Source organism: Poromitra crassiceps (assembly GCF_964638095.1).
Source record: "Poromitra crassiceps genome assembly, chromosome: 3".
Lineage (NCBI taxonomy): Eukaryota > Metazoa > Chordata > Actinopteri > Beryciformes > Melamphaidae > Poromitra > Poromitra crassiceps.
This window is the reverse complement of record NC_139625.1, coordinates 84,339,137-84,352,906: the sequence shown is the minus strand read 5'-3', so window position 1 is coordinate 84,352,906 and position 13,770 is coordinate 84,339,137. Positions and strand designations below refer to the sequence as shown.

The following is a 13,770-nucleotide window of genomic DNA, read 5'->3' as shown; positions in this document are numbered from 1 at the left end:
CTATGCATGCGTTAAAAGCTTTTAACGCACACCTGGCGGCCAATCAGAAATGAGCATTCACCCAGACCATGGTATATCATCACATATCACCATCTGTGCACAGGTGCCGCAATCTTCAATTGGTGCAGGGACCTTGCAAGGTCCTTCGCAGATTAAACAAAGTTAACTTAATACTTAAACTTAACATCACTTGAACCAACCTCTTTAGATATCATTACAGTCTCTAAAGTGATGTCCCTCATGTTGTAACCTCTTAATAAACAGTATAGATATCATTAAAGTCTCTAAACCAACTGAAGATTGCTGCCACTGTAGGTCTTGACAAAACACAACTTTCAGCAATGAAAATGTTAAAACAAAAGCACAAGTATAGTAACAGCAATGAGAGTACAAATTGACTCGCTAAACCGAAGGTAGAGAATAATCAGGATTCTTTTTATTAATTCATCTTCAGTTTCAATATCATCATGAGAGAAAAAACCTCTTCATTGTATTTAGACAGTAGTAGTAGAATGCTGTGTCATTGCTTCCTTACAAGTGCTGGTCATAGTTGATCGTGTGTGCAGTGTGACACTGAGTTGAGTCCAGTCTTTAGAGTGAAGTCAGTACAAAGGCAGTTTTATCACAACCTGCTTCTTCTTACTCAAATTCATCTGTGTGGGTTTGTCATCCTCCTCCTCGGGCTAGTAGCCAGCCGTAGATGCATCTACGCTGGAAGCTTGCGGACGCTGGGTCTGACCACGTCAGACTATCCTCGGGCAGGCAGGCCTCTGATGCTGCCTTCACCCCATATTGGTTGGAAGGGAAATAGAGTACCGCAGGAATGAGTCCGGAAGCAGCACTTCGGTTTCGTCAGGGGAGAAGGCTATGGGGTTTTAGAATGGGGATTTTGGTTAAATGCATGAAATAATGTTAACAAAAGTTGATGGGAGTGGTCATTTGTGTTCAACAGGATAATCTTCACAAACGTGGACCACTTTCATGACTTTGGAAGTGACTTTTTTTTTTAAACGTGATTTTTAGAAAACGTTTCAAAAGTCATAAAAGTGGTCCTTTGTTATGACGTTTGAAGCATAAATGCAATTTACAGAAAACACTTCAGAATCATAAAAGTGATCCTCATTTTTGAAGATGATCTTGCTGAACACAAAGACCACAGACCTTATTTCAGGCATTTAAGTTAAGTCCCCATACAAAAATCCCATTGACTTCCCGACGAGGGAATCAGGAAGGTTGGCCTACAAAAACCGCCATCCCTGCGGTACTCTATTACATGTGTACTCTATTACATGTGTACCTGGATCAAAAGCCCCACCCAGGCAGTCTCTGACTGAAACCTGCCCAAAGAGAAAGACACGCCTCCTTATATGGGCATGGAAGTGTCAAAGTGAGGCGGAAAGAGGAAGATGAGAGGGAGGGTGACGAGGCGGAGGCGGGGTTAGACTGGATCGACCTCCGAGTCATGCTGCATTCATGTCACGTGGGAAAGACAGGATATGCTTCCCACTAGTAAATTAAGTTCACTTCAGATCTCAGGTGGGAACTTCCACTTCCTCATTTCTGATGTCGCAACAAGTAAATATGGGAGTCAGGTGTGGGGAATGATACGCTAATTTCAAATAAAACAAACTTAATGCACAATTTCCATCGGACACACACACGCGCACACACACGTCATTTTGTGATGGCAACTCTTAAAATCCCATGGCAGGAGAAAACTAATTGCTGGATTTTTGGTTTGTGGTTGATGTTACAATGTTTGTCTTACTGCAAAACATGAACTCAAACAGATCATCACCAAGCAGATGCAGGTTAAATGTGAAAAGGTGGATCAAGAGCAGGATCAGAAAACATCGATGGTGGCATCTCTGTGGCTTTGAATGAGCTCAAATGCGTGAGACTTCCAAAGTCCTCGCTTTGGACCATCAAGTCATTTGCAGTTGTGCCAATATGAATGCAGCGTGAAGGCTTTGCCCGCGTGGTTTTGTTTGGCACCAAGCACACAGTCAGGAAGGCAGTTCAGCAGCTATATATATATATATATATATATATATTAGAGATGTATATATATACATATTAGAGATGTAACGGTATGAAAATTTCACATCACGATTATCGTGACCAAAATTATCGCGGTTATCGTAGTATCACGGTATTCGTAAAAAATTGCTGAAAATGTTCAAAAAGTACTGAGAGACTCACTGAAATCATTTTACGTTTTATATTGAAAACTCAGACCCAAAAAGGATTGATACACTCACTGAAATCATTTCTCCAAGGCTGCACGTTTGCATCTGGGAGACGGTTGCCAACTTTGGTTGATGATGGACAGTATTTACCAAGTTTTTCAAAGCACTGTAATCACGGTAACACGGTACCACGGTTTTAATGATAATGAAAATTTGAAACGGTACGGTTATCGTAAGGAATTTTATCACGGTTATCATTAAAACCAGTTATCGTTACATCCCTAATATATATATAAAACTTGGCTCTCTCAGACGGCCTCTTCAACATGTTTCTCAAAGTGAAAACCAAGTTGTGAGGTGACGCAAGACCCCCCCTCTCAAATTACCCCAATCCAAAACAGATTTTTTTCTCTACTTTCGGCCTATTTTACAATTATGAAATCATTTAGGTTCATAGTTTTGATTTTGATAATTAGGCCTACTTTTATCAATTTCAGCAAACTTAGAGAATTCTGCAGTATTCCATGTTTTGCAGTTGATTCTATTTTTATGACCAAATTCCATTATTCTGTCTATCTTCTGCATTAGGGAAATCATAGGCCCTAATGATGATGGTGCAAACTATCAGCAGCATCAATCCAACAATATGGATAACCAGCCTTCAAATGTCATGTGGATGGAAGCTTAATGTTAATGTTCAAGTGTTGAAGGAGGTGATATGGTGATGTGGGTGGAGCCTAATGTTAATGTTCAAGTGTTGAAGGAGGTGATATGGTGATGTGGGTGGAGCCTAATGTTAATGTTCAAGTGTTGAAGGAGGTGATATGGTGATGTGGGTGGAGCCTAATGTTAATGTTCAAGTGTTGAAGGAGGTGATATGGTGATGTGGGTGGAGCCTAATGTTAATGTTCGAGTGTTGAAGGAGGTGATATGGTGATGTGGGTGGAGCCTAATGTTAATGTTCGAGTGTTGAAGGAGGTGATATGGTGATGTGGGTGGAGCCTAATGTTAATGTTCAAGTGTTGCTGTGATATGGGTGGAAGCTTAATGTTAATGTTTGAGTGTTGAAGGAGGTGATATGGGTGGAAGCCTAATGTTAATGTTCGAGTGTTGAAGGAGGTGATGTGGTGATACTGTGAGGGGGCTATCAAGGAGGATAACTTGTGTGTGGAGGGATGAGACAATAGTACTCAATATGTACCAGGGAAAGTGTTCAACACACAAAGCAGATGGAACAGGAGAGAAGAGGGTAGGATTACTACTAAGATGATCATATTCAATCAGAACCATAATAATAATAATAATAATAAATATAATATTAATAATCATAATAATGATTATCATCAAGATAATAATACTATTACAGAATAAATTCATATTTTATATAGTTATCTTTTTTCTTCACATTTTTCTCCATCGAAATACAGTGATCTCCTCAGACCGGAGTGATGAGGATTCAGCCTCCACTGGCTCCGACTGGCTGTTGCATATGACATCACAGCTAATGGCGACCAGGTAGTTATGCATCACTTCCTGCCCCCCGACCGCTTCCTGTCCAGACAGGAAGTCCTGGCACTGCCATGGTAATCGGTAGCGAGTGACATCGTAGTCTAGAGGGGGGAAAAAAGCAATCAAGCACAGGTCAAATAGTGCACAAGTTACAGTGCTGCAACTGTGTAGAGGGGGAGAAAATGACAACAGAAGAGAATAGATAAGAACAAAAACATGATGAAAATAAAGTAGAATGTAATTTACTTTATTCTCATGGCAGTCAGATTTGATTTACGTCATACTTGGGGCGTTTCCCTAAACTTTAGGCTAACGCTACCTGCTTTTGAGATCTGCACTTGCATCTCTCTCTCTCTCCTTCCCTCTCCCTCTTTACACGTCCTCCTCAACTACACTTACACTTGTAAAATTTGAGGGACACCTCAATGATTCTTCTTGTGGGAAAATGAAAATATGATTGCTTTACTGTTTACCAATGTACAATGTACCTTGATTTGCAATAAAAATATTCTTAAAAAAATACATTGAATCAAAATAAAGCTCAGCCAGCCAGCCAGCCAGAATGATGCATCTTTGCCCCAAAAAGCAATAGAGACACTGCGTAACGCGTCATCATTCAGAAGCCACGCCCAAGACAGGGGAAAACAGAAACCCCCCCTCCAATCCTGGCGTTCTCCTATGTCGCGTGCATGGTTGCGTGTTGCACAAAAAGATCGTATATACGGAAGATGAACACTCCAACTTACTTCCTTGACAGCTAGATCCACATTTTTCTTCTCGCCAATTCTCAATGGCTTCCTTGTTTTGCTCAGGAGTACAAAAAAACTTTAACTGGCGATTTTTTACATTTGTTGTCTGCGCAGCCCACCACACAACAGCTTTTAGCTATGTTTAATTCAAGGAAAATGACGCTGGTGTGTGGAAAGGAACAGAGCTTTTCCCCCGTGATGGGCGTGGCCTATTTCATGCAGTGTCTCCATAGCCTTAGCTTAGATAAGTGGAGTAAACTACATCTCCCAGCATCCTTCGGTGATGTGACGTCATCGCTTGCTTGCTTGAGGAAACCCCTGTCTGACGCTGCAGCGTGTCACGCTTGAAGTGGATATCCCCGACTGAGAGAGAACTAGATATGATCACCCAGCTGTTGGCTCCAGTAAATAATAAATGCGAGTTCGGGCTCTCGCTCCTTGTGGGAGATGCGGTGTTGACGGCGGCGGGATGCGTAGTGCAAAGTAACAGTGTGCTTCTTCCTTGACCAAGCCTTCTTGAAACGGAATTAGCAGCCTGAGAAATCAGCGAGACCAACGCAACTTACTTTTTGGCACATTGCCACCCCACGTTATCACCTGAATAATGCATTGAAGGTTGCTGTTTTTCGTGAATTGCTTTCTGAAATATATCTCTGATGTAGTCTACTCTACATGGAAAAATTTAGTCTCTCGCATAAACACTGTGATTCCTGCAGCACACTTCGTCATCCCCGCCTCCCCCCCCGGCCTCTACAATGTCTCTTGTCTGAAATGGCCTTTCAGACAAGAGACATCCCTATGTAACTGCAGGGAATGTCCGGACCTGATTCAATGGAGATAGTCCAGAGTTCATGTATGAAAGTGGCTTCTGTGATCCAGGTGAAGGCAGCAGAACACACCTGCATCATAGTCGTCCGATGACCATCACATCCACCACCTCTCCCTTATGCAGCTCCACATACTGCTCTGTCTTAGGAGGCAGCATCAGGAGACCATTGGCACTACGCATAGACATCAGCCTGCTGGACACCTGGTTACCTGGGGGAAGGACACACGTTAGCTCAAATGCTAGCTAGCCATTTTGGTTGCATGTGAATGGAGAATGCTAAACACCATTAGCGCCATACTCGGGATGTGTAGTAAAATAAAAGACATATTTGGGTGGTGTATTCTTTTTTTTCCACAACACCACCACCTAAGACACAAAACAACGCACACATTTCAACAACATGCAGTGGCACTGTTGCTTTCACCGTAACATTAAAAAACAATAGACAGAAACAAGAAAGAAGTATAGCTGCATCAAACACACTAGCGTTAGGGCTGGGCCACTTCAAATCAATATCACCACTGTTTCAGACTTTTACGTCGATTACAGTTAACGAACGATTATTTATTTTATACACTTTTTTTTTTTAATCCTGCCCTCATAGTTCTCTCACAGGTCTATACTGTACTGTTTGTTGGCTCTGTGTGTTGGCTCATGTCATCCTCCATGCTGACAGCTAATGGCCTATTTCCACCTCTGGTATTGGCCCGGCTCTGCCGACTCGCTTGTTTGTAGCTTTCCAGCGGTCAAAAACCGGGACGACCCGGGTTGAGTCGTACTATTTCTAGTAGCACCTCTGGCGAAGTTCCAGGGCTGTGGAGTGGACCCGGTACCAAACGGTGACGTGAAAACACTGCAGACGACTTGGATTGGTCAGACAGAATCGTGTTTACTGTGTCTCTGAATGCTGTCAATGCTGGATACCAGTTTAGTGGCACTTACCTCTTGTGTGCAACGTTATTTCCCAAACCCTACTGTTATTTCCAACAGTCATTTGTCTTCCTGCCTTCAGCTCTGGTGAAATAAAATCGATCTTGCTCAGCCTTAACATGACGGTTGTTTTTAATTGTTTTGAGAGAGAAAAGTCTGCTAGGCCGCAGTCGTGGGCTTCAGCGGATCCGCGGGTTTTCCTGGTGGAAGCGAGTCAACTTGCGGTGGAAGCAGACAGTGTATCAGGTCGAGACGAGTAAAGCCAAGTTGAGACGAGCCGTACTGTGTTGTTATATGGTTACATGTGGTGGAAATGAGCCATAAGTGAACGCCTGAATGCAACGTTAGTTGGAAACGATGTAGTATTTTGTTCTTAAAGACTAGTATTTTAGTTCAAATACCTGGGTATTCAGTGCACCTATTTAATGTTTGCAAAAAAAAATCACAAAAATCAGATTTCTTGTGCGTCCTGGTAGCACGCATACCACGAAGGCTCGGCCCTTCGCGGGGCCGACCCGGGTTCGGATCCGACCTGCGGTCCTTTGCTGCATGTCGTCCCCTCTCTCTCTCTCTCTCTCCTCACCTTTCCTGTCTGCCTACTGTCCTATATAAAAATAAATAAAGGCGAAATGCCCAAAAAATAATCTAAAAAAAAATTAAATCTTTAGTTTTTCACACTTTTGCAGCGGGCAGCTGCTCTCCCATTGGAGCGACTGTTTCGGTGGCAGCCGGATGTCCGCTCCCGGCTTATTACAAACTCTGTCATTGGCTCCGACCATGTTAATCAGAGCGGCTTCCGCTCCCTCCTCCCTGTGTGTCGCTGTAAATAGTGCCCTGCCACCTCAGTGAAAACAACAACGCTAACTAGCTAGCAAGCTAACGGCAGAAACCTACACGCTAGCTCGTTGCTACACGCTGAAAATGGCAAGTTGGATTGTTGAAAACTATTTTCCAATGGCACTGCCGCTAAGCGCCGCCCATCTCAATCCCACTATGGAGACCTGCGGCGCCAGACTCCTCGGACGGAAGGGAGAGGAGGCTGGCCAGCGAGACTAATCATATCATGACATGGCAGCTGTCAATCAATCTTCATTTCAGGATAATTTTCTCCTCGAAATGAAGGAGAAAATGGCACCTAGTGTCTGTAATCTGGCAGAATTTCTAGCCCATAAACGAACTAATAACTTGGCCAATTGCATGTAACATACAAAATAAAGCAAACGGTAATCTCAACCCTCTGTCATCTCAGACAAGATTTGTTTTCAGTCTGATACGTCTCCGACCCACGCGCCACTTGGGTTCCATTGGGTTCAGTTAGTCTTTAAGGGGGCAGTTCTTCATGATCACACGCTTTGGGGAAAGTATTAACCGAAAGAACATTCATCAATTGAATTAATTGACATGAGCAAGATGAAGGTGATTAGAGGTTCTAAATGTCTGTTTCGATATATTTTGGGTTAATTGTCCAGCCGTAGTGTGCGTATGTGTATACTGTACCTGTGCTCTGTGCCCAGGGCAGGGGCTCCTGGTGATGCCAGGTGAGGATACAGCGATGGTACTCTGGTCTGGGATCCAGCTTAACATCACAGGATAGCTGAAACACACACACACACACACACACACACACACACACACACACACACACACACACACACAGGGATGTGGATTGTTAATTTTGATTGATATTGATACCATTTTCGAGTCTGCTTAACGATCCAGGTCCTTATCGATACCACTATCGATACTTTTCTATTCTTTGGTGAAACGACGAGACGACAATCAATTCTCAACAGAACTGGTGCTTTTTTGATCCCTTCCCCACTGTGCGACCTTTGTCCTGATGGTCATATAGTAACCTTTATCTACATGTATATGGGGATGTAGTGATGTAGCGTCTTTTTGGAGTCAGGTGGCCTCCACACTATCAGATTTGATGGGAACTGTAAATCCATGCTCACCAAGAGCTATGCTTTTAAATGACTTCCAACTTTCATATCCTGGGAAACGTGTGGCGTCAGCAGGTTTGACAGCAGCCAAAAAGATGCTGGCTCTTCACTGGCAACCTCCTCACACACTTACACGCACACAATGGTTTAACTCGTATCTTGATGTAATTGTCATAGAGCTATGAGTGGCCAGGATACATGGTGCAAGTGAGAGCACTATCATACAATGGGCTGATGTATATAATAAGAAAGAAGAGCTACTAAGAGGGTGAAATATGATGTATTAAGACAATTTAAAGTAAATAAAGAAAGTGGGATTTCAGCCTGTGTGAAGTACTGTTATCAAAGGGGCGATAGGGTCTTCACCGGGTGTTCTATTTATGGTATATGACCTGCCGATCTGAGTGGATCCGATAAAAAGCCGTGCCTACAGAGTCATTTCACCCGTTATCACTAATGGCTTTGTAACTTTTAGACTGAAGAAAGCCAGTAGTTTGTGGATATTAGTGGGTTTTGGGGCCAATCTAAAAGGGGCTATAGTGCATCACTAAAAGCAAGTAGGTGTGTGTTTGTGTGTGTGTGTTACCCTAGCTTTAATAATAGTGGGTCTGGGATCCAGAATCCCCTGCATCTTCCTCAGAGCAGGGATCACAAACAGGTTACACGTCACCACCGCCGACACTGGGTTACCTAGGAAACAACACAACACTGGGTTACCGAGGCGACCACAAACTGGGTTAGTGAGGGAAATGTGAAAAGCACTTAGCACACCCGTTAGTGTGCATTAACTGGTCCAGGCTAGCCTGGTTAAAACCATCCGGATCCGTCAACTCACATTCTGATCGTTCCGTGGATCCGTCTGGACTCAGTGCTGTGCACAGTCATTTCAGTGGGTAGAAGTACTTGCCTTGACAGACAACTCCTTCAGCCAATCAGCGTCGGATCCAGTCAAATCCAAATACACTCGGGAGAAGAAACTTTGCTGTTGTTGCATACTCCTGTACTTGTTTAATTGTTGTTATTGAGTCTATTTCTGCAATAACTGCACTTTATGGGTGTTTATTGAATTGAATATAACTTTATTGTCCACCAGGGCGGAAAATTGTCTTTGGCTCACCAAACACACAAGAGGCCAGAAGGCAATTAGTGAGACAAAAAATATAAACAGGCATAAACAGGGTATCATCACACATTAAAAACAGTTCGTGTTTGTGGTTTCAGTCTTGTTGGTCACTTTGTAGAGTTAAGGATACTGATGGCGCTTTGGATGAAGGACTTCTTAAATAAATTGTTGGTTGTCAGGGGGACTCTATTGCGCCTCACAGAGCTCAAGGGCTCAAACTGGCTAAATAAAGGATGGGAGCTGTCTGCCAAGATACTCCTCCTCGCCTTCTTCCTCGTTGTTTCTGTGAAGAGTAAAGTCAAGCGCTTTTGGGGTTTAAACTCGACGAATGTTGACGTTACTGCTCGAGGCAGACAGCCATGGAGGCCGCCATTACTGTTTTGCTAGTGGCGTTCCTGATTGGCCGGTTATGATGTCAACTATGAGGCAGGTCCCTGATTGGCTAGTGCCCTTTGTAAATTTGAAAGCTCCCACACTGGGCTGGAGGCCTGAATGAAACAGAATGTGAGTTCACGTGACCGGATGGTTTGCCAGGCTAGTGTGTGTGTGTGTGTGTGTGTGTGTGTGTGTGTGTGTGTGTGTGTGTATGTGTGTGTGTGTGTGTGTGTGTATGTATGTATACTGTATGTATGTATATATATATGTATATATTTTTATTTTTATTTGTATATATATATATATATATATATATATATATATATATATATATATATAGATATAGATATGTAGGTTTATATATACATATAAAAATTAAAATTAAAATTAAAATAATAATAATAATAATACAAGCGATTCCATGTCCTACGACACGACAAGATTTACGGAATGGTTTTGGTCTAACAGATACAAGGGGGAATTTTCAGAAATGTTTTTGCTGAATTTGTGCATGTATGAGCCATCTGAGAGTAATCTCTTCTGGCCTCAGGACCTGGATTTTGGCTGGCTTAATGGGCAGATGTGCATAGCAAATGAAACTGCCACTGGGTTACGTCAGACCTCCTGGAGATTAAAATGTGTCTGATGTGATGGGATTTGTAATTAAATACAGTAAAAGAACATTCAATCCATGTCTAAATGCACACATGATCACTGGAGGTGATCATACACACATTTGGCCTCATTAAACAGCAAAATGTAAATGCAATGCATCTCCAATCCACATAATTGATATACTGTATGTGGAAAATCTACTTTGGAGTACGGATCCAAAGAGCAAATGTACTCAAAAGTGGCAGATGGGGATCAAGTGAGACAAGGTTTTTTAATGTAAATGATGATATAAATAATACAAGAGGAAGTATGTACAGTAGAGGGTCCCGTCCCAATCCTGGGCCAGAGTAAAATAAATATTCCTGTCCCGTCCCACTAGATTTTGATTACATTTTTTGGGGGGTGGAATGCAATGATTTTGATTTGATGTTCTCTGCATCCTTTTTACATTACTTTGTTTTACTGCAGTTTTAATTCACACAATTTGGCCAGTACGTTGTACATATTTATATATAAAAACTGCTCTATTGTTGTCATGAATCCTGCAGAACCCACGGGACTCCGAAATAAATGTCAGCCTTTAGTACTCAGCACTCTATAGATGCATTTTAAAGTCATGTGTAAATGTAATGCAGCAACATCAGGCTCCAATAGTAAGACATGGTACTCTCCCGCTCTCCTAAATGGCTGTGGTCACCTCACCTCTCCCCTTGAAGTGTGGTCCTGACCTAGCAAGCTAACTGGAGCTAGAGATCGTGAGTCCCAAAACTCCACCCACACCACACATATAAACACAAAACTACCCCTTCTGGGCTCAATCTAGTTGTAACTAAGATATCAACCGAATACAATTTCCAACCACAGATTTAGCTACTACATCTGTGTACTTCACAAGTAGCTTTAGCTATTCGCTACTGCTAACGTTAGCTCCTGTTAGCAAATCTCGCAAGAGTGTGTTGCTGAGACAGACAGGTCTCGAACAAAGTACATTTTCTCCTCATCTGTCCATCTGAAAAATGTAATTTTAGTGTCAGCATGTTCCGAAGTTATGTATCGTTTGCGAAAGCAGAACGATGGTGAACACCACTGACACTGGTGGAAAGTGCCACCTATGAGCCAGCACATCCAACTTGGTGGCAAAAGTTGAAGCTTCCCTACCTTTTGCCCTTTGACCACAGTAGGAAAGTTGTACACCACATACAGTACAGGGCTGCCAAGTTTCAGCCAAAGTTAGGAGTGAGACTCCAATGTAGGGACGCGATTTGAAAAAACAACAACACTTTTTTAGTAGGGATGCACCGGTATGAAAATTTTGGCCGATGCCGATAACCGATATTAACATTGCCGTTATGGCCGATAACCGATATTTACCGATGTCGATATGATCTGTATAAAACCACATTTTTATGATCATCACATTTTGTACATACTGAAAAACACATGTTAACACTGAATTTGAAAAAGTTATGCATTTCTTTATTTGCAAAGCCTTGGGAAAAGCCCATAAATCATAGATTTACTGCATTATTTCATATCAATGTGAAGAATTTGGCTGATAATGATAACCGATATTAACATTGCAACATCTGACCGATACCGATATGACCGATATGTTAAAAAATGACTAACATCGGCCGATACCGATATGATTGCCGATATATCGTGCATCCCTATTTTTTAGGCTAGATTTAGAGGGATATCTCAATTTAAATTAACATTAGGATTACTGTTGTGATGTAATTATTCAGTCTTCACCCCCATGCCAGCTGCTCTCCCTGCACTGTCGGCCTCCTCATGCTCTCTCTCTCTCTGTCTTTACTCTGAATAGTGAACATGCAAGAAATATGATCAATTGCTCAAATGAATAGAATACACAGAGTCCAAGTCTACATTAGGATTAGACTGTCAGATGTCATTATTCAGTCTTATTCTGTCATTATTCAGGCAGCTCCTCTCCACCCAATTATTTGTGCAACTTAAAAACCAGTTTCCTGCTATGTTATATATAGAAGGTTTTAACTTGACAACAAAAACATTCTAAATTGAACCCCCGCTCACTTCCTGTTGCAGTGTTTGCTATGGACATGAAAGAAAAAAAACAGTGCAGGACTGACTATTCCGTGAAAACCGTCTATAGTGTTCATAATTGACCAGCACAAGTAGAAATGAAAATAATTGTAAGATGAGAAGTCAGATCCACAGCCTCCTCCACTGTTTCCTCTGACCTGGAAAGTTTGGCAGGGGGTGGTTGACCCTTCACTGCCCAGAATGACAGCAGGTCTCTCTGCTTCTTCTTCCCGGACATCTTTCAATTTGTTTCAAACGGACAAAAATGGAAGTGTGCAGTTAAGGACTGAATGACCCACAGTCTCAAAAGAGAGCTACATGTTACTGTAAATCCCCTTAGCTCATAGTAAGTATCATTTAGCTCACACACGCAAATACCTGATGATTCTAACTAACACTGCTATTAGTCACGGTTGTTGTTTTTTGTTAAACCCACCGCAGCAACCTGCCACGCTGTTCACCAGCAGCCTGTGTAACGTTACTCCTGCTCCGACTGAGTGACTATAACGCATTTTATTCTATAAAAATAACGTATTTTGGATGATCAAAATGAGGTGGTTACCTACCGTTTGACCTCCCGCTTCAGTTGAAAGAGTGTCACGGCATTATTCAGCTGACACAGAAAACTGAGTTTCTTTTCAAACTGTTCGCCAAACTCTTTTGTTGTTCTTCTCTTCCTGGGATAGTGACTCCATAACCCGCCCTACTCTGGCTCTGATTGGTTGGTACTCATGGTTGCCTTTCGTTGGGTTGGTTAGATTTAGGCAGGGGACTGATGATTGGTTAAGGTTAGGGTAAGAATATCTGGGTCAGCTAATCAGAGGCAGAATAGGGCGGGCTCACTCTGTGACGGACTCGAACTACGGCAAGCAGCAAGTTATGGAAATATTATAATATCAGTGAGAGGGAAAAACCTTTATGAGCGTGTGAAATAGCAAGTGTGGCGTGTGCGCGTGTGAAGAGGTTAAATTGCGTGACTCTCACTCTCAAGGGGTGAGACTTGGCAGCTCTGCTGTATTTGAGCACATGATCTTACCTCTTCTTACAGCTAGGGCTAGGGCTAGGACCAGGGCTAGGGTTAGGACCAGGGCTAGGGCTAGGACCAGTGCCAGGACAAGGGTCAGAGCCAGGGTTATGGCCAGAGCTAGGACCAGGGTTATGACCAGAGCTAGGACCAGGGCCAGGACCAGGGCCAGGGCTAGAACCAAGGCAAGGATCAGGACCAGGGCTTGGACTAGAGCCAGGGCTAGGACCAGAGCTATATGGTGTGAGGTAAGACGTCATTTAGGGTCATTGGTGGTGTGGGGCAAGAGGTCATTCAGGGGTCATTTGTGGTGTGGGGTAAAAGACTTTGCACAGTTTTTTCGTCCGAAATTGACGCACAAAAAAAAAAAAGAATACAACCTCATTTGTGTCAATCATCATTGACACACCGAGT

The 13,770-nt window shown here is 42.7% G+C and overlaps 1 protein-coding gene across 1 annotated transcript in view; it reads right to left on the bottom strand.

Moving 5' to 3' along the window:
* Positions 1 to 414: 414 nt before the first annotated feature.
* The window catches only part of gphna (gephyrin a), a 66,548-nt gene continuing 53,192 nt past the window's right edge, over positions 415 to 13,770 (bottom strand). Inside the window, exons 22-25 of the mRNA XM_083634007.1 lie at positions 8,739 to 8,842; positions 7,704 to 7,800; positions 5,347 to 5,485; positions 415 to 3,799 (exon numbers count right to left, since the gene is read on the bottom strand). Of these exons, the coding sequence (XP_083490133.1) occupies positions 5,352 to 5,485; positions 7,704 to 7,800; positions 8,739 to 8,842 (335 nt within the window). The 3' untranslated portion in view covers positions 415 to 3,799; positions 5,347 to 5,351. The remainder of the gene's footprint in view (positions 3,800 to 5,346; positions 5,486 to 7,703; positions 7,801 to 8,738; positions 8,843 to 13,770) is intronic.